This window comes from Condylura cristata, unplaced genomic scaffold, assembly GCF_000260355.1.
Source record: "Condylura cristata isolate star-nosed mole 26May11 unplaced genomic scaffold, ConCri1.0 scaffold00049, whole genome shotgun sequence".
NCBI lineage: Eukaryota > Metazoa > Chordata > Mammalia > Eulipotyphla > Talpidae > Condylura > Condylura cristata.
In genome coordinates this window covers 927,361-949,618 of record NW_004567150.1, presented here as the reverse complement: position 1 = coordinate 949,618, position 22,258 = coordinate 927,361, and the positions used below count along the sequence as shown (strand labels likewise).

Below are 22,258 nucleotides of genomic sequence, written 5' to 3'. Positions count from 1 at the left end.
TCAGCAGTGTACTTTGTTGATCTGCCTGTTCTGCTCTCCACTCTGTCTCTAGTGAAGCCTTTCATGACCCCCGCACCTCTGGCTTATACCCCAGTTCTGCTTGAATAAAAAAATAAATCTTAAAAAAAAATAGGGTTAAGGTGTCCTTTTGAATTGTTTTAAATGCAAATCAAAGCCACAATGAGATACCATCTCACACCAGTGTGAATGGCACATGTTAAAAAAAACTAGCAACAACAAATGTTGGTCAAGCTGTGGAGAAAAAGGACCTCTTTTAAACTGCTGGTGGGACTGCAAACTGGTCCAACCACTGTGGAAAACTGTGTGGAAGTTTCTCAAACTACTAAAAATGGAGTTTCCATATGATCCAGCAATTCCACTCCTAGGTATCTATCTACCTAAAGGACACAAAAACATTAATTCAAGTAAATTCTTTCACTGTAACAATTGTCCACAATTTTGAAAAGTAATATATGTACTATTTCTTCAATGGGATGAGCAAAAACTATGGTAAACATTTTCCAAATATGAATTAGAGAAAATTCCATTAATTTCCTCAAATCTTGAGAATTTCCAAAGCAGCCCTTCTTTTCTTTTATTTCACCTATTCATTTTTTATAGTACTACTCGTACTGTTTGGAATCTGGACAATCACTGGGCACCCTTTTTTTTTTTAATATCAGAAAAGATAAATGACTAAAGTAGAAAACTGCAATATAATACAGGAATCATTTTCAGTCAAAACTGAGTAGATCTCATTATCTGTCTCAATGCCAAAGTCTAATTTTAAATCTTAAAACAAAGATTTTTACAGGAAAGTAGAAATGATAGAAGGGCTGAAAAAGACAGCCCTTGCTGGTATTCAACACACACACACCAAGGAACAATCTGGCATCATCCATAGACAAAAGTGCATTTGTGGTAGCTTTGGGGTCCAGCTACATACGCCAAGGAAACTAAGAAAAGTATTGCCCACCTATGTGGTAGGGAGTAATCAAACCACTTTAACACTAGCTGTTGACATCAGTCTATAAGCTAACTCCTGTTCCTCTTAACCTTAGCCTGCAAAATGTTCAGCCCCTGCAAAAATTATCTTAAACAATCATCCACAGTTGGGAGAGCATTTTTGTAATCTGACATTTCCAGAGAAGTTCTAGCACACCACTAAAGCAAATAAAGTATGAGTTTGAACAAGTTGGAGAGGGTAAGAGGAACAGTCTGACTTCACTAACATCACCTGTGCCTAACGACAATGCAGTATAGCCATGGTCAAGAGAAAAATCTCTTAAGACTTGTGATTTCTCCAAGAGGGATCAGTGTTAGGATGCCACCTACACCTATGTGGGATGTCACCAAAAAAGGCCCATTTCTCTCTCATACCCAACCAGAATACTAAAAGGAAACTCCATGATGGGGGAGAGAGACACAGAAAGAGGCCAGTAAGGCTACAGATGGTACTCTCAGAGGGTTTTTAAGGGAGGTGTGGACTCTGTCAAGAAACATACTTATTAGCTACAGACACCCCATAAACAGATCCCCTCATCTGGCCCACTGGCATCCCCAATGTTTTTATAAACTCACCCCCACACACCCTCATCTTGTGGCCAGCTCCCCATGTGTATTTCCAAGTGGCAGTAAGGGACCTTTCCCAAAAGACTAGTGATCACACACAGAAAGCCAGCTCAAATCTGTGAGCCAGCCCAGAGCTTTAAGTCAGAGAGGGGCAAAACAAAACTTGATTTGATCTTCAGTGTTACTTTGGAAAAAACAAAAGGGGGTTGTCAGTACCAATCCTGTTGTATTGTAGAATCAAGAGAAATCATACATGTTTAATAATTCTGTGCAAGAGACAAACTTAGAGCAAGTAAATTTCGAGACAAACTAAGTTTCAGAATTCTAACCAGACTTGAGACTTCCAAAGACAGCCAACAAATGTAAAAAGAGTTAATTCAAATGCAAAATAAAAGCAAGAAATATGAAAAACACAAGAATGCATGACACCACCAAAGGATCATGATAATATTCTAGCAACCAATCCCAAAGACATGGAGACCTGTAATTCACAAAGAATTCAAAAGAGCTGGTTTAGGGAAACAAAGAAAACAGAGAAAGAGAATACACAAAATCAAGAAAATAATACACAAATTTAGAAGTTTAACAAAGAGATAAAAATAACCCCCCCCAAAAAAAGTTGGTATTAACAAATACAATGGATGAAATTAAATAGCATTAACATCAGAATGGACCTAGCAGAGGGCCTCCCTGGTGGTGCAGGGGTTCAAGCATCAGCACTATCAAGTTATTGCCAGCCAATGCAACATGACTTCAATCCCTGGCCAGGGAGAAAACCCATTTGACACAGCAGAGCTCTCCATTGTGTTGTATATTTTCAGATGGTTTGAACTGGTATCACTATATAACATTTTTTTCTTTCCCCTCCCCAGTGTATCTGCCTGTTCTGATCTTCACTTTGCCCCAGGCTGACTCCTCTCACACACACACAATCCCACACAATACACCTTGGTCTTGTATCCACAAATAAATAAATCTTTAATTAAAAAAGAAATGGACCAGCCCTCCTAGTGGAGGAACATGTTAAAACGTTGCACTGCAAGCAAGCCACAGCCTCTCCAGTGTGGGTTCAATCCCTAGCCCTGGAGGTGATCCACAAGGCACAGCAGACCTCTCCTGACTCACCCACTGCTCCCCTCGGCAGTGTACTTTGTCCATCTGCCTGTTCTGCTCCCTACTCTCTCTTTGGTGAATCCTCTCACCACCCCTGAACCCTTGACCATGGCTATACTGCATAGCTTTCTGCATGCATAAGTAAATAAATCTTTAAAAAAAGAAGAAGAAAAAAAGATTGGACTAAGCAGAAGAAACAATCTATGAGTTAGAAGGCAGACTGTAAAAGTATCCAGTCAGAGAAGAAAGTAAAATGAAAGAAATGGTAGATAGTGATATCATATGAAAAGTTTTTAGGCTCTCCCTGGTTGCTCAACAGGATAAAGCACCACACTGTGAAGCTCTCCAGAAGCCACTGCAGCACGAGTTCAATCCCCGGCTGGGTAGCTGACCCACATGGCATGACAGACCTCTCCTGAACCATCCACTGCTCCCTTCAGCAGTGTATTTCAGTATATCTGCCTGTTATGTTCCCACTCTGTCTCTGGTGAATCCTCTCACCCACCGTACCTCTGGCCTGTACCCCAGAGTTCTATAAACATAAATAAATCTTTTAAAAAAAGTTTTTAAATAAAATATTTTATGTAAGCTTCATAGTAACCACAAAATAAAAATCTACAGTAGATTCACAAAAGATGCAGAGAAAAAATCAAAGTATAAAGTCATGGAAAGCATCAATTAACAAAGCGAGACTGCAACAGAGGAAGAAAGGAACAAAACAAGTAAAGTTACAAAAGAGAAATTAACAAGATGACATTAGTGAATTCTTCCCTAGCAATAAACAGCCTGAATGTAACTGGATTAAATTATCTAATGGTAAAACACAGAGTGGCCATAAAGGTTAAAAAAAATTAAGTAAATAAAAATACATTCTGCCCATAAGAGACTCACTTCACCTTTAAGGAGTCATGAAGAAATCTAAAATTTGGGTACAGCAACAATAAGTAAGAAGTCTAAATCAATAAACAAAAACCTCCCAAAAAAGAAATGTCAGAATTAGTTCCTCTGAAAGAAATTTTTCAAAAAGTTAAAGAAGTGAAAACATTCCCAAATTCATTTTATAAGAACATTACCCTAACATCAAGGACAAATAAGGACATCACAAGAAAGTGCAATCATTAAAGTGATCATACATTATAGTCAAGTGGGGTTTCTCTCTGGGACATAAGGGTGATTTAAAATACATCAATCAATGTGATATATCACATTAACAGAATGAAAGATAAAAAAATTATATGATCACCCAGTGGGTGCAAAAAAAAATATATGACAAAATCCTTCACTACTAAAGACACTTAAAAATTTGGTTCCAAAAAAAAAAAATTTTGGTTCAGAAGGAACATACTTGAATATAATAAACCCATATCACTCAAAAAATTAACATAAGATGGATTAAAGACTAAAACAAAGATTTGAAATTATAAGTCCCTAAAAGAAAATATAGGGTAAGAAGCACTTTGTCAATGACCTTACCATGATTTTTCAGATGTGATACCAAAAGAATAAGCAACGAGAGTTAAAAAAAAAAAAAGTGCAATTACATTAGACTAAACTGCTTTGATACAGCCAAGAAAATAATACACAATGAGAAGGCAAAAGAGAATATTTACTAATCATGTGTCTAGCAGAATTAATCATACAACATGGGCAGAAGAAATGGGGATACTATGTCATTAAATAGCCAACAGTTTCCTTCATTGTGATGTCACTATCACTATAATCAAGGAAATGCTAACCAAAACCAAAAGGAAATATTTCACATCTGCTGGAATGTCTCCCAGCAAAATGAAAGGTGGTAACAAGTGTTAGCAAGGATGGGGGGAAAAGGAAATCCTTGTATATTGTCAATGGCAATGTCTATTGATGTAACAAAATGAAAAAACAGAATGGAGGTTCCTCAAAATTTTTTAAATAAAGTATGATCCAGTAATCTCACTTTTGGGTATGAATCTAAAAGGAAGTGAAGTCAAGATCTCATAAAAGACATCTGTACTCTGTCATTTACAATAGTCAAGGCATGGAAACAACCTAAACAATTTAAATGTCCATCGGCAGATGAATAGATAAAGAAGATAGGATACAGATAACTAGAAATATTATTTAGTCATGAGAAAGAACAAAGTTCGGTCATTTGCAATAATATGGATGGACCTTGAGTGCATTAGGCTAAGGGAAATAAGTCAGAAAAAGACAAATACTTTGATCTCACATATTGGGAGTCTATAATAAAGTCAAAACAAAGAGTAGAATGTCAAGAAGGAAATAATGGTCAAAGGGCACAAACTTCCAGTTATAAAATGAGTTAAGTTCTGGAAATCTAATATTCAGCATGGTGATTATACTGAATACTGTATCATTACTTGAAATTTGCTAGAACTGAAACCTTCTCACCTGAAAAATAGCAATTATGTAGGGTAATGGAGGCCTTACAGATCACTAAGCAATCATCCTCAAACTTATACAATGTTGTATATCAATCAAATCTCAATGGAGGGGAGGAAGGTGTGGAATCCTAATCAACTGCTTTAAAAAAGAAAATAAAACACTACAGCACATAATCAAAAACAGGAAAGGAAAAAAAGGTAAACAGCTGTCCTCCTCATGGATCCACTGGTGCCTGGTATGAAGGGATGATAGAAAGCCCATATAATTACCTATGTACTGAATATCAAAATGTACAAATATAATCTGTGGGGTTTTTAATTTCAGTTACCCCTGTAAAAGCTTTATCCATAGGGTAACCAAGTGTCACCCCCTCTAGAAAACCTTCAATAATCAACAGTTTCCGTGTCCCAGCTGGCAAAGTTGCCCCTCCTTCCTGGAAGGCCATCTTCAAAGCACTAACACTTCTTACCTCATGATCACCAAATCCCTACTGTTGTCAACACATCACCCCACCTCCCCTCAGACCTTGTTGCCCTAGTTATAGGCACTACCTCTTCTTCAACTTCCTTCTATCAAGACTAGGACAGAAGTTACCCTATATCACCTGTGTTTAAAATTAAAACTTTATTTCATATTTCAAAGTATTTCAGAAGCTCCTCTAATTGCTAAATTCTTCTGTTTTGTTCTTGTTAAATACTACTTTGTTTAACCTCTCTAAAACCTGAATTGATTTACAGTAGCAGATTTCATGATAAATCTCAATTAACCAAGTCATCAGATTAACAAATACTGACTATTAAAGCATGCTGAACTCTTGCCTTGATAAGCTAGTCTCTAAAATACAAGCACTTGTGCTCCCTTACTTGAACTACAGGCTTTACCAAACATCACTTGTTTCTACTCCCAACTACCTTCTAAGTGACACAACATCAAGCAAACTAAAAAAATACAAATGCCCCCCAAAAAAAAGTCTCCCCAAGAAAACAAATGGCTAGGAAAACTCAAAAAGGTGAAAGGCTTAAGTGATTGCTGAGGGCCCTCCCTGCTGGCACAATGGGTTTAAACACAGCACTATGAAGCTATTGCAACCACTGCAGCACGAGTTTGATACCCAGTCAGGGAGGTGACCCACATGGCACAGCAGACATCTCCTATCTCACCCGCTGCTCCCCCTCAGCTGTGTACTTTGTCGATCTGCCTGTTCTGCTCCCCACTCTGTCTCTGGTAAATCTTCTCACCCCTGAACTTCTGACTTATGCCACAGATCTATATGCATAAATAAATACATCTTTTTAAAAAAGTGATTGCTGTATTAGTTGTAGTCAACTATGAAAAACTTAGATTATAAAAATCTATAAGGATGTTGTATCAGATGAAAGAGAAATTATAATTTATGAGTAGATTCTAAAGAAATGATCTCTCAAATCTCCAACATAGCCAAAGGCCTTGCCTTCAAATAAGTTGATAAATAAATACATTTTTATTGTTCTAAATTAAATGTTTCAGAAATGTACTTTGATTGATGCCTTAACAGGTTTTTTTTCCCCCTCAATAAATGGATTGCCACATTCCTGCTTATAATTCATACAGGTACTTTATAAGAATGTCACAAGAAACACAATTGCCTTTAGGTAAAAACTTTAACTATCTCCCTATATCCTCATTACCACACTTTGCCATTTTATTATGTTTATTAATACATTTCCATCTTTTAGCCTAAAGAGCTAAATAAATGGTACACATTAAGTTACACACATTCTGGCAAGTACATATCAAGTACCTCAGACATCTTATTAGAACATTTCACACAGATATTACAACTACATCAAAAAAGAAATTATTTTCATCCTAGTTGTTAATATGCCAGCTAAAAGTAAGTGATATCTTCAAAATATAAACTACATTTACTAACACAGAAAAGTGGTCTGGTTTTGGACATTCTAAATAGTTCAGACCTAAAATACTTTAATAACCACTTTCATCAATAGCCCATAGAAAGAGAAGTTAGCATGGTGTTATAGTCAAATCAGAAATGATGAAAAATTTTCTTACCTTTCGATTCTGATCATAAGCACAATCAATTCCCAAAATGCTGTTTACTTCTACATATGGGTATTTCTTCTCCAGGACACTGACCACATGTTCAACTTTCACTTTTTCACCTGTCCTAACTTTGTTATATATCTAAAGAAAGAAAAACCATGTAATAATCTTTTACATCTGAATTTCAGAGTGTTGGTTATAAAAGACTGCTAAATAAAGGGGATGGACAGATATTCTTAAAAACACAAATGGGACATGTTAGCAACTCTCTCTTTTCCACATAGCATTTTAAGATGCCTTCCTTTCTACCTAGAAATTACTTATTCCTAGTGACTCAATCAGTTCATAGTCACATAAAGTCCCAAATGCAAATGTGCATTAATTTTTTTAAATGAGTACTTGAAAATAATTCTTGATAAAATAACTCATGCCCATGATATTAAAGGGGAGAAAGTTGCAAAATATGTGTGGCATAATCAATTTTTTAAAGATTGACATAAAACAAGCAACAAAATTATGCCTGTACATGTTCGGTTATAGATCAAGGCAGCAAGGCACCTTTAACAATGGCTGCCTTTAAACAGGTCTCTCAGTCCTTCCAAAGTTGTACAAACAACCTGCAATCACTTCTGATCTGCTGCCTTTGTTCAAATGACTCCCCTTTTTCCTCCTACACTCAGCTGGGGGCAATTTCCCCCACACAGAACTGTCCGCTGTTAACAGTGCAGTGAGCTCCAGGAGCAGCCATAGGCAGTGTGCCTCCCTTAGGGTATGAATGTCAGCTGGGTGGTGAGGCCCCTTCGGAGATGAGGTCTTACTCATCTTTATATCCTTCACACCTGGCCTGGCATATGGTGGGTCTTTAATACATCTAAGCTGAAAAAATGAAAACATCTCAACTAATGAAAATACCCCTGATTCCATCTCTAAATAATAAATATAACATACAAACTAAACAGCAGGTTGATTCCATGTTTACAGGTAAAATGTAAGAGATGAAAATCAACTGCTTTAAAGATGGTTTACTGAGCTATAAACAAAAGGACTGCTATTTATAATATTGTATGGTTAAAACTAAGGGGAAAAGAAAACAAAGAAAGCTCTTTGGTTAACCTAGAATAAATATCTCACATATTTTTTTTTTAATCAGAGCACTTCAGAGTTTTCAATTAAAATGGAGAGAACAAACAATAATTTTATGTCTTCAATATGAACCCTAAGATCATGATGGCATTAAAAGGGGGTGGGGTGAAAATAATTTTTTAAAATAATATCACATTTAACAAAAGATACTAATTAGTGAACTCAAATTATCAAAAGGCAAGACTTTAGATTTGATACACTAGTAGGCCTCCTAAGGAAGCTTAGCTAAAATCACAGCAATCTATTATTGACAGTGAATCAATGCAAACAACTCCTAAAAATGTAAAACAGAATTACTATGAATTTGGTATCTTAGTTTTTTTTTTGCTTTTGTATCTTTGTTTTTTTTTTGAAATATAAATCCTTTTAACATTTTATTTCTTAGAGTCACATTAAATTAAAAACCTGGGCACTCCCTAGTGGCAAAACGGGTTAAAGCAGCGCATTATGAAGCTATCCAGCACTGCAGCACATGTTCAATCCCCCGTCAGGGAGCTGACTGACATGGCACAGTAGACCTCTCCTGACCAGCCTGCTGTGACCCTCAGCAGTGTATTTCAGTCAATCTGCCTATTCTGCTTCACACTCTGTCTCTGGTGAATCCTCTTCACCCTCCACACCTCTGGCCTATACCCCAGTTCTGTAGGCATAAATAAATAAATCTTTAAAACAAAAAAATTAAAAACCTATTCAGTATTCTAAATGAAAACTTAAATATGTCATTTGAAGGGAGTAATCAAAAGCAGTACAAAAATTAACAATGTAAGAAAATAAATAAAGAAGAAATTTTACATGTGTCAAAGTTTGGAAGGCGTGAAAATCATCCACTACTTGAGCAACATAATTATAGGCTCTCAAAACAGCCACTCCAGCATCTTGCATCCCATCAATATCTTCAGCATCATTAACAACAAAGATCAAACCAATTCTGCAGGAGAGGAGAGTAAAAAAGAAGAAAAAGAAACTTATTGCAAGAACATAGCCAGTTAACAGCACTGGCAAACACTTGTATTCCACTCATAAATTGTAGCTAATAGAGGAAAACTATCCTCTGTCAATAAGCACTTTTCACATCTTACTCTAATACAGTTAGCAAAGAAAGACATCCATCATATACTGATTAACTTTTCAACCTTTAAACTGTTTCCACATTATGAAATGAAGCTTTTCCTCACATGAAGGTACTGTTACAGTTTTAAGCAAAGATTTTCTTGTGTTTTCAAACAAAAGTTAACAAAATTTTTAGAATGCAAAAAACATGGAGGAAGGAGGATTTAGGATCTAACAAGCAATGTAAGAATCTTAATGGAAGGCATAAAAATATTTACTATTGTCCTTCAGGAAAATGTTGCAACTAAGGTTAAAATTTCTACATTTTACAATTTTAAATAAAGGAACACACCAAAAGGAGATATGATTACAAACTAGAAAGAAAAAACAACCCTGCACTGTCTAATACAGCTTTCATGTTAGAGCAAGAACAATTCAATAGCAACAAATGGTGCTGGACCAACTGTACATCATCTTATAAAGTAATAAATTGAGACAGAGGCCCTAATCCCTTCACAGAAAGGAACTGAATATGAATCTTGACATAAATGCCAAACACAACTAGAAGAAAAAGCACAATCTATGAAAGGAAGAATGGATAAGTTAGACTTTTTTTAATTAAGAACTTGTGTTCCGCCCTCCCTGGTGGCGCAGCAGGTTAAAGCACAGCACAAAGAAGCTTAAGCCACTTTCACATGAGTTCGATCCCCGCCTGCCCCGGAGGTGATCCACCTGGCATGGAGACCTCTCCTGAGCTGTCCTTCGCTCCCCTCAGCAGTGTACTTCGGAGATCTGCCTGTTCTGCTCCCCTCTCTGTCTCTGGTGAATCCTCTCACCCTCCGCAACTCTGGCCTGTACCCCAACTCTATATGTATGAATAAATAAATAAATCTTAAAAAAAAAAAAGAAGAACTTGTGTTCAATGAAAGAAACTATAAAGAGAATGAAAACAAGCCACAGGTCTTGAGAAGAAATGTGCACAAAACACATTTCTGGTGAAGGACTGATACAAAATATACCAACAATTCTTAAAACTCAACAACGAAAAGTTTAAAAGGGACAAAAGATCTGCATCTGAATTGGCACCTCACTAAGTAAGACACAGAGTTGGCAAACAAGGACAAAAAATGATGTCTGTCATTGGAGACAGGTTATCAAGTTAAAACCAGCCCCTGCACACTTTCGAGAATGGCTAAAACACAGATGCTGGCAGAAAAACAGGAGCTCTCATTCATTGTTGGTGGAAATACAAATTAGTCTCAGCACTTTGAAAAGCACTTTTACCATAACATAAAGCAATACTGCTCTGCAGTAGTTGCCAAAATGAGTTGAGAACTTCTCTCTACACAAAAGCCTTATAAGAATGTTTTTAGCAGCTTTATTCATAATTGGCAAAAGCTAAAAAATAGGACATCTGTTATCAAATGACTGAATTTTTTTAATTGCAGTATCATAGGTTTACACTGTAGTTGTAGTTTGGAAGCATAGGATCTCCCCTTTCAAAATGCAGTCAGAAGTATTACATGCATGCACGCATGCATACACACATACACATACACATACATACAGACAGACATATGTAATCAAATATTACTCAATGAAAAAAAGAAAGGAATGACCAAGCTACAAAATTATAACAAACTTTACAAATATACTGCTAAAGTGAAAGAAGCCAATCTGGAAACATTACATATCAAAATTCTGGAAAATGCAAACTCTGGAAAAAAGATCAGTGGTTGCCAGGGGTTAGAAGGAAAAAGGGCGAGAAGTAGGTAGAAAGAGAAGCACAGAGAATTTTGAGGGCAGGGAAACGAATCTGAATGATACTGTACTAGTAGGAACATTTGTCACAAACCACAGAATTTACAATGAGAACAACAGAAAAGAATGAACCCTAATGCAAACTACGGACTTTAGTTAATAATAATGTCATAATACTGAGTAATTAATCAAGGTTCCTATAAAAAATACTGACATAGGAGAAAATATAAATAGGTAATATACCAAACATCACTTTCACAGGAAACATGTGTAGAGTGTATGTCTACATGAATGGGGGTGTCGAGAATGTTTGTTTTAAAATATAATTACCTTTTTTAAAATCCCACTTAAGACAGCAATTATACACATAAGCTCCACACAGAAGTAAACTATTATTCACATCAAAATAAAAATAAGGGTTAAAATATCATCACCTCCTCACCAAGTAATTCCCCTTCCCAAGTTTCTAATTTCTAAAGAGAGCATCATAGTTTTTCTGTAGCTAAGCCCCAGAATTCAGACTTCTGTATCTCCCAGGCCCAGTCCCTAAACAATTATTCCAGGGAATCTCTCAGATGTATCCCCTATACTCCTCAGCCTGGTTTGCCTGAGCAAACCAGATCAACTCAAAGAAAAGGTAATACTGCAGCCAATCAACCCTGAGTCTCTCCACCAACTGTTCACAACGTGGCCCTCTACCCACTGCGCATGAGGAAGCGCCTCCTCGCGTGCACTGGTGATGTGAAGACCACATTCCCTCTTCCTATCCCTCAATGCCATTCAATAAGCACTTAGAGCCAATTGTGTAGCACGAGCCAATTTCTCATGACTTGTATTTCCCATTTTTTACATGAAATTATCACTAAACTCAAACCCCATCAATGAAAACCCTCTATTTTCTTCAAAGCATATCTGAAATTCATTTTTTCTGTTAAGTCTTTGTCCTCGTGTCTTTCAGTCTATAATCTTTTGTTTCCCTGAAATTCAAAAGCACTTATTGCTAGTAGGAGGTAACTTAGCACTTGAGAAAATATTTTCTTAGTGTCTCAAAGTAGGCAGTGTTTTTCTCCAAGAAGGTGAGACTGTAACTAATGTATCATCCACAATATTTAGTTCAATGCTGGGTATGAAACACACAATAATCTGTGTAGTCTACAGAGTTTCCTCTTTATTTTCATGGTTTCTAAGATCCAAATTTTGTTGACATGTGAAGTTACCAAGTAATATTCAGAATGTAAAGTACACTATCTTAATAGTTACATGTGAAACCATACATACTGTTTTTAAAAGGTACCCATTCAGTAGTTAGCAATTCAAGTGAAATACAAGGGAATGTTTTTCACTTATAGTAAGGAAGGCTATATATACATTTAGTCCTTGACAGTCTAACAAAAATTACTGGCAAAGTTCTTTAGCTCCATTGAAAGCATAAACAGGCTTTTGATGTGGACAGTCACTTAGGAAAACTGCCTTTCACTGGAAAGCAAGCTGAAACCACAAACTATTTGTATGCTGAAACCACAAACTATTTGTACACAGACTACTTATTAATAATTCAGAAATGTTAAATCTCTATTCATTGATAATCAAATTTTCTATCCTAAAAGATACTACCTTCATAATGAGTAAAGGGTAAACCTGCCAATATGACTCCCATTATTAACTATCCTAAAATTTACTACCACACACTTGCATTTATGTAGGAAAACAAAACCTCAGCTATATTTGCCATATCATCAAATCAATACCAGTGTTACCTTAGTGGTATATGATTACTAAGGAACATCTCGGCTGTGTTAATCAGTTCTGCTGTGGTCTCATGAACAGGATCAACTATGAAAACCTATAGGGGGAAAGAAAACATGAATAGTATGTACTCAATGTCACTGTACTTAAGGCAATGTAACAATATACTTCAGGCAATCTTGGGAGCCACTCTTGAATAACAGAAAAGATTCTATAAGGACAATTCAGAGAATGTGGTACTGAATGGTTAAGCATTTTTCATTGTGGTTTTATGTCAACAGCATGGGAAGAGTACTGCAGATGACTAATACCTCTTCTTATACTACAATGAACAAAACCCAAACTCTCCCACCTTAGAAAATGAAAATTATCTTTTTGTGTATTAAGGATCTCTGAATTAAGAATTCATCTAAAACTGATTTTTTAGGCCACAATAATAACTCACATATTAAGTTCTCATGATAATTAAAAAATAAAAATGATAGTATCTTCATTTAATAAAGTTCAGACAAATGGCAAGAGAGAAAGAAAGTAAAATATGAAGCAGGACAAAAGGAGTTTCAAAAGTGAGGAAAGTAGTACAGTTTCCCAATAAGACTGAGGAAACCGACCTTGGCACTAGTCTGGCCCGTCTTCTGAGGAGCCACATGAGGGAAGAGTAAGAAATGAGAGGGGGAAAGGTCAACTAAGAAACCTTTTCCTGTCTCTCTCTAAGTGAGATAAGAAGTAACAAGTAGAAAATGACACAAGGTTCTCTTTAAGGGAATAAATTGAGCTATTAAATTTTAGGGAAAGAGATATTAAAGAAAAACAGTAACAACAACAAAATAAAATAGTACCCTAAATCTTAAACAACACAGTCAAAACCTTCAAGTCAAGGAGGATAAACATACCTTACATGCTGACATGTTTTTAGAAAAAGGGCGTATTTACTGGCAACAGTGGTGAGGAGAAACAGCTAGTAAAGAAGTGAACAGTCTAAGTATGACCACAAAGGTAGGGCCATGGTAAGAGAGAAACGGTTCATGTTCAGTCAAAAGAAATTTTACTAACCATATTATGCAAGTTTTTCCTGATCTGCCGAATAACACCAGGAAAGGTGGGTCGAAGCAACTCTTGTAGATTAGAAGGCCATGAATTATATCTGCTATCAACCTCTAGGTTGTTGATCCACTAAAAAAAAAATAAAAGAAACAATACAACATGACACATATACATTAAGTCACCGTTAGTGAAGTTTGCAAAAATAACAGTAAGATTTTTAAATTATTTTTAAAAGACTCAAAGGGAAAGACTATTTTAAAATATAAATACATCAAGTGGAAAAATAAAAGTCACAGAACAGAAATCTGCAACCTACAAAGATGAATTATGAATAGGAAATGAAATTTAATAATAAAAAAGGCAAACAATCTATGAAAAATGGAAATGAATCAATAATCTGAATCAGAAATTCAAATGAGCAATTTGAAATAAATATGTATCTTCATGAGTAATCCAATAAATATAAACTAAAACAAATTTTACCCTCATTATACTGGAAAAAAGTTTAAGTCTATTAAAATACAAAAATAGGTAAAGAATTAGGTGATGAGTTTTCACCCAGTGCTGGTATCTGGAGGAGTGATTTAGAGAAAAACCTAATGAAACTGAAGATTTTATTTAGATCTACACTAAATATTCAGTTCTAGGAGTCTAGTCCAAATAAATTCTCACAAGTGTGCACAAAAAGAGAAATATAAAAAGAGCATTTATATTATTGCTTATAATAGCAAAAAGTCAGAAAAACTTAATGTCCACAAAGAGAATAAGGGATAAAGAAACAGTATGTACCATTGCACAAAAGGGTTAGGATGTGAAAGTGTGTACGTATTCTCTTGTTCATGTAATCAGTTTTCTGGAAGGATACATAATTAATAATACTGCTTCTGGGGGAAAAAAACAGGACAACTAGGGGATGAGAATATATATGCTTTTGTATGTCTTAAATTTTAAACTGTGAAAGTACAGATAATTTTTAAAGATAATTCATAGCATATATGATCTGCAATGATTACAAGATTAGTATGTGTCGACTGCATAAGTCTTGAAAAAAAATCATTGAGGAATAAAGGAAACTGATGAAGGATAATGATGTGGCATTGTGTAAGTTTTTAAAACATATAAAGGCAATAAAATGAGGAAGTAAGGGACAGAGGAACATACATCCATTTCAAAAGAGGAATTACCTGCAGGGAGGAGAGAGGTAAAACTGGGAAGATATATAAAGAATGCTTTGGCTGAAACATTTTTTCCTCTAGGAAAACAATAGATTGACACAAATGATTAAATAATTTTTTAAAGATGTATTTTTTTAATTTAGGCATACAAGAGCAGGGGGGTAAGAGGATTCATCCGAGACACAGTGCAGGCAGATCTGAAATAAACTGCTGGGGTCTGTGCTGTCGTGGGATTGAACTTGTGCTGCAGTGGCTGCCTATAAACCTGATAGTACTGAGACTTAACCCCATGCACCACCAGGGAGGCCCCAATGATTAAATATTAATGTAAGTATAGCAATGGGTGTTAATTATATTAATACTTTACTCTTTTTAATTAAAACATTTTAAAGAGAAAAATAACATAATAGCATTCATCAAATTAACAATTATATAATCAAGTAAAACACAGTGATCTCCTACCTAATTTCAATTTCTAAAAATTTCCTTAACATAAATTCAGTACAAAAACCAAGAAAAAGGAACTGGAGTGCTCAGAATTGTTCAGACATCTTGAACAGTGATCTCCTTTTACCTGACCCACTGGAGTGGGGATTGCCCCATTCCATCCAGTCTAATACAGATGAGAAGACTCACAGAGCAGATACCAATCAATATAAATCCTTTATATAGAAAATGTCAAAGTCTCTTCACATTTGGCTGAAATCAATCATTTAAATATAAGGACAAAAGACTTGTATATAACTGAGAAAATACAAACTAAACACTTTCCCAGGAGATATTGAGTTGAATGCAAAGGTGGCTACAAAAAATGGAAATATCACTCTCTTAATCACATTAAACAATAATTCAACTTTCTGGGTGTTTAGTGTCTACTTTATTAAAAGGACATCACCCCACATAAGCAGTTGCTGAAAATCTTTAATGCCAATGAAAGAAATGATTTAGTAATAAAAGACAAAGGGGAAAGCCATAATAAAATACCTGGCCAGAATATCCTTTGGACACTCAACCAGAATACCTACTGAAATAGCAGGACTCCTGATGTCTACTGCATAGTCGGCCTCTGAGGGCTGGATGTTCAGTTTCAAAACATTGTGCAGAGAGAGGCCTTCTATTCCCAATCTATGCAGACCTTCCATTACCCGAGCTTCATTCCTCAAGATATCAAACAGACTGAAAAAATAAGCAGGTATTTAGTACCAGAAAAGGCTTTTTTAAAAACTCCTCACCATGAAAAAAGTACATCCTTTCAAACTCAAAGCACTATCAAGTTAATGAGAATCAAAAGTTTTCCCCTTTTTTTGTCAAAGCATATAAATTATAAAGTATACACATTGCTGTCAAAGTATATAAAATAAAGGAAGCAGGATTGGCTTCTTGGTTCATTTATATTTTTACTTTATCAACATTGTAGAAATTATCTCTAAATATAAACACACAATTTGAGAATGAAATAATACTAAATATTTATTTTATGTTGTTTTTTTTAAAAACTACTTTATTACTTCTTACAGTTGCACATAAATCTATAATTATCTCGAATGAAAAAATGTACTCAAAAATACAACAATACTTAAGTTCAGGATCCATATACACAGGCACACACACAGTTGGGGGAATTGCCAACGACTTACGAGTTTTGCCAGGGGAGGTAGAAAAGAAAGGGAAGAGCAAGAAAGAGGGCAGGATAAAGACTACTTAATAGTTTATCTCTGCATTATTAAAAACCACTACAAAAAGCAAGTACTTAGCTTATAATATTCTGAAAAATTAAAGATTTCATTATAAAAGATAAAAATAAACATGGGCAATCTTTTTAAAATGCTCTTTACTAACTTTTCACTAGCTCTTTAAAGCAATGATGTGAATATTATCTTACTATGGAAACTGCTTCTTCTGTAGTATTAGCAATAACTTTTGCTTTTACTATTATAAACCTACAATGTCAGGCCCTCCCTGGTGGCGCAGTGGATTGAAACAGCACTGTGAAGCTGGCTGCAGCCACTTCAGCATGAGTTCGTTCCCACCCAAGGAAGTAACCCACATGGCACAGAAGACCTCTCCTGTCTTGCCCGCTGCTCCCCTCAGTAGTGTACTTTGTCCATCTGGCTGTTCTGCTCCCCACTCTGTCTCTGGTGAATCCTAAAACCACCCTTGTGTCTCTGGCCTGTTCCCCAGTTCTGTATGTATAAATAAATCTTTAAAAAATAAAATAAAATAAACCTATAGTTTTAACTATGTCTAGGATTCTAAGGATAGTATCTGAATTCTCCCACATGTTCACAACACAGCCTCTCAAAAGTTTCTATGGATAACTTAGAGCAATTTTCAGTTCCAAACCACATTGTGATCAAACAAAAAGGTAGATATTCAAGTGACTTATGTAAGACAGAACATCTTCCAAGATACAAGATGCAACATTATAAATAAATCTCAGTTTCCAAAAGCAAAAGAACTTTCTCTGTTCTATTTACATGGTTAACAAGAAAACTATGGTTCTAAAAGTGTGTCCTCACAAGACACTGGGGATTTAAATGTTCATTAGGATAAAAAAAAATGGTAACAATGTCATCCTACCCACCCCAATCAGAATATGACTTATCTAAACACACTCTCTGGACCTGGCAAACCATCAAAGAGGAACAGTCTGAACATGTCAAACTGTAAAAACTCAGAGCATGAAAAATTCATACCTGAATATGTCCTGTGTATCTAAATCAATATGAAGTCCATTGATAAATAGTGCCGAATCTCCAGGCTGTAATCCTAAGGTTCCTTTGAAATACTAAAATACATAATAAAAAAATTATTAAGGAGCCAGAAGACAACATTTAACAAGATTTCCATGTTTCCAACTTTATTTTATGTGCAAATGTTGACACCTTCTTATTGACTAAAAAAAAAAAAATGCTAAGGCAGTGCTAAGAGTTCCTATTATGTCCTCCCACAGACCCTTCTTAGCATTCACTACACTAGTGAAACTACCACTTGCTGTAGCATCTACCTCTCTTTCCTCCTTCCACCAATGATTAATACAAATACGTCGAAGTTAGGAGAGAGGGCACAGAGTAAGCCATTATATAAGCCAACTATAATGTTATATAAGTCAAGGTTTGAGGGTCAGTTTTCATAAAAGACTTCTGTAACTCTCCTCTGTGTTGCCAACTAAGTTTGTAACAGTAGTGAATAATCAGACCTTCTTGATAAAGTCAAGGGATCTAATCTAAAAATATTTCAAAACCCCACACCTCCCTTAAAGCTTCAAACCCAAACACATATAGAAACTTTGAGTTGCTATACAAAGAATGGCACCCTATATGCAACATAGCTCTCCAAAACTGGTCCTTCAACTGCTGCTCCCTAAGGATGTGGCCACTCTTGCAGACACATATCTTGCAAACTCTCCAACTCTAGACCTACCTGGCCCATCAGAAACACAACCTTGACACCACATTGTAACTTCTGCTGACTTTTATATTCTCAACTCCTCTTTGCAGGGAAACTGAGACTTACTAATTCTAATAATCCACATAGTAAAGAAGAAACTACTCAGATACTAAGGACAGAATTTAGCTGTTTGAGGACTATGGAAGGAGGATAGGGATTGATGAGCTGCCTTCTTTTCCCATTAGTCAGTAGTTGAAAGGACACTTCTGGAAAGGGGGAGTAAGACAGAATGAGACAAGTTAAGGAGTTCTGTTTTACTAAACTAAGAGGTGGTATCTTCTGGTACTTTGAGTTATATTCATACTCAACTTTGATGAATAAATAAAAATAAGATTACAGAAATGAATATAATTGTTAAATGTCAGTGACAGAACTCAGACTGCTTCATCTTTAAAGATGCAGTACAAAACAAACTTTCACTATTTTTCCACTGGTTTATACCTTCTGGTTCTCTTCCACTTCAGTTCTAAGTTCTGAACTCACAGCTGTTTTAGTTATTGCTCTAAAAAAATAAAAACATTATCAATGTTTAAACATTTGATGTCTTTTTTCCATATAGTTAAGTATAAGATATTACATTATTCAATAAATTACAAAAAAATGGGAAAAAATTAAACCTTTACAATTAATAAGTATATCTCTGCACTCAAATGTGCATATACTTTCATTATTGCAAAATATAAGACCAAGGAAAACTAGTATTAGTGGCATTTCAAGACAAGTGCAGTTATCTCCAAGAGTTTAGTTGAATACATGTAACTAAATACCTGTATGTGCTTGCAACTGCTCACAGGCTAAAAGATAATGCTCAATAAATTAAAGCAACAAAATATTCCTGGAGGCAGAATCCTATGCATACATCTTCAATTTATGCCCAAGTAAATAAGAATATACTACATGACTTTGAAGTCCTGACAAAGACTAAAATTAACTAAATAAAATTATTTATAAAATACCTCATGTCAGAAGACAAATCACTTCATTAAGTGACTAAAGAAACACTGGCAATGATTCAAGTCATTAATTTCTTTTGACTTTTAAAACAATTTTTTTCTTGAATATGAGATGTAAAAGACCATTTTAAAATTGAAAGCAGTATCAGAAAAGATGCTATCAAAATCTTGTCAATATAAACAAGTCATTTTCTTCAGGATAAAGATGACATGTAATGTTTCAGAAAAAACACTACAGTTCATGCCTGATGCTATATGGTTTACATTTGCACATGTTAGACTTTGTTAACTCATTCAATCCTAAAAGATAAGTATTTGTATTTCCACTTTACTGTTGAAGAATTAAAGTAAAGAGAGGTCATTTATTTGCAAAGGTTATACAACTAGCTTAGTAGTGCCAAGAGCAAAACCTAGACCAGCGTCTTCAACAACAAAATAGGACGTCTTGCCTTCTCCATTAGCATAGTGCTTGTAATAAGAAAACTTTTGCTTTCTAAACATTTTCACATTTTGAATTGCCTCATTCTGCACATAAACTTGAAGATAATTAGGCTGTTAGTAGGAGATGAACATCTTACCTGGCTTTGGTAGGAAAATTCTGACTAAGATCCTTCATCACCACCAAAGCTAACTCAACAGGAGCAGCCAAGATTCGTGCAGCAGTCTGGAAACTTAGATCTGAAAACAATGTCAAATATATAAAATGTGGTTAATCTAATGCAATAAGAAATAGGGGGGAAATCAGATCTTGGTATATTTTCTTGATAATTAAGAATGCTTTTGAACAATAACAGTTCAGAGTACACAAGATTAATTCTCATTAATTACTTCATAGGTCACTACAATTGTTCCTTGCCATTCCTTGAATCTACCTACATAAAACACTAGGACAGAATAATACATTTAGCACAGTTTAATCCATCCCTAATCCTTTTCCTTTTCTGAAGTTACAAAATCTCACTAAGTATAACAAAACACTGTAGAAGTCATGCTGGGGTAGAAAAAAGCTTGATAGTTTTGGAGCAGAAAAACCAATATGTAACTTGCCATACTAACATGCCTAGAACATTCGATAGACAGAATGTTTAAGAGACATATTCAACAGAAATATAGAGACTAATACAAGGACTGTAAGACTGGGGATCTGGTCACACAGAGAAAGATTTAAGGTTCATTTATATAAACTACTACTTCTGAGCAGAATTATCTATCTACAAAGGATTTTCTTCCTTTCTTTCCTGATAAATCATAATCACTTTATCTTGAAAAATCTGTGGTCTCTCAGAATCTTAAGTACAAAAATAATAAAATTTAAATTCTCCCTTTTTCTTAAAACCACAAAATTAAGTCAAAAAGTAAGTCAAGTCCTCCCTGGTGGCACAGCAGGTTAAAAGCACAGCACTGTAAGCCAGCTGCAGCCTCTTCAGTGCAAGTCCAATCTCCGGGCCTGGAGGTGATCCACATAGCACGTCAGACCTCTCCTTTCTTGCTCGCTGCTCCTCTCAGCAGTGTACTCCATCGATTTGCCTGTTCTGCTTCCCACTCTGTCTGGTGAATCCTCTTAGTTCCCCTGCCTCCTGCCTGTGCCCCATTTCTGTATGCATAAATAAATAAGTCTTTAAAAAAAAAAAACAGTCAGTGATTCCTCTATATTTTTACTACCTTGCAATTGCCAAACTTTTAAAGGTGCCATTTCATTGGTGCTCTCCACAAGATGCTTTCTGAGCTCTTTCAATTCTCCCTTCAGGTTAGGGTACAGGTCCCTAAAAGAAACATACCATCAGTCCTTTGCAAGCATCTTTTCTTTCTCAACACAAATTTAAGAAATGGTACCACCTTATCTTCAGGATTTTTACCTCTTAGCAACAGGAAAATTCATACAATCAATGGGGTAAATTAAGTTTTGGTTCTCTTAAATACAGAAAATGACTAAAATTGAAAACTGTAAAATTCTGAGAGGAAAAATTGAGTCACTCTAATAGTGGGTTCTCTATGGAGGAAGTAGGGAAAACAATGGGACTGAAACTGGAAACTGAGGGAACCTCAATTCTACCTGTAGTGCATTACTCACCTTGCTTCATTTCTCTTTCTAACTAAACAAAGTATACACTGGGGGAACACTTGACAAATAAGTCTTTGGAACAAAAAGTAAGCATGAAAACAATCAATTCTGGGTAGTAAGAATATGGGTGTGTGTTACTTTAACCTCTACACTTTTCTGAATATTTTAAACTTCTCAAAATAAAACAGAAATACACTGCTGCTATTCTCAAAAGAAATCTTCATAAATCCTTCAAACAAGCTAGCCAAATTAATAAATTCTGCTCAGTTTTGAGCAAAATTTCAAGTTTATGTATCTTGAAATATAGCATATTCTACTGAGAGCTAGAAAAACAGATTATCAGAGGCAGATATACATCACCTAGATCAGAGAGACAGCTGGCTGCAAGAGTAGTTTTGTTCCAAATGATACAAGCTGAGAATTCTTAAGTGTAAATGCAAAAAGGTGAACATTTACTCAGATCCTTCACCTTCCAACCATCCATTTCTAATCAGTTACTATAAAATATAAAAGGCCCTCCCTGGTGGCGCAGCGGGTTAAAGTACAGAACTAAGAAGCTAAGGCCACTTCCGCATGAGTTCGATCCCTGCTTGCCCAGGAGGTGACCACATGGCACGCAGACCTCTCCTGACCCACCCGCTGCTCCCCTCAGCAGTGTACTTCGTCGATCTGCCTGTTCTGCTTCCCACTCTGTCTGGTGAATCCTCTTAGTTCCCCTGCCTCCTGCCTGTGCCCCATTTCTGTATGCATAAAAAATGCTA

General features: G+C 35.6%; 1 protein-coding gene across 1 annotated transcript in view; it reads right to left on the bottom strand.

Moving 5' to 3' along the window:
* UGGT1 (UDP-glucose glycoprotein glucosyltransferase 1) overlaps positions 1-22,258 on the bottom strand; it is a 97,532-nt gene that overhangs the window by 50,165 nt on the left and 25,109 nt on the right. Inside the window, exons 9-17 of the mRNA XM_004694888.2 lie at positions 21,098-21,198; positions 20,014-20,113; positions 18,924-18,984; positions 17,729-17,820; positions 16,058-16,208; positions 13,867-13,986; positions 12,825-12,910; positions 9,049-9,184; positions 7,123-7,254 (exon numbers count right to left, since the gene is read on the bottom strand). Coding sequence (XP_004694945.1) covers positions 7,123-7,254; positions 9,049-9,184; positions 12,825-12,910; positions 13,867-13,986; positions 16,058-16,208; positions 17,729-17,820; positions 18,924-18,984; positions 20,014-20,113; positions 21,098-21,198 — 979 coding nt within the window. The remainder of the gene's footprint in view (positions 1-7,122; positions 7,255-9,048; positions 9,185-12,824; positions 12,911-13,866; positions 13,987-16,057; positions 16,209-17,728; positions 17,821-18,923; positions 18,985-20,013; positions 20,114-21,097; positions 21,199-22,258) is intronic.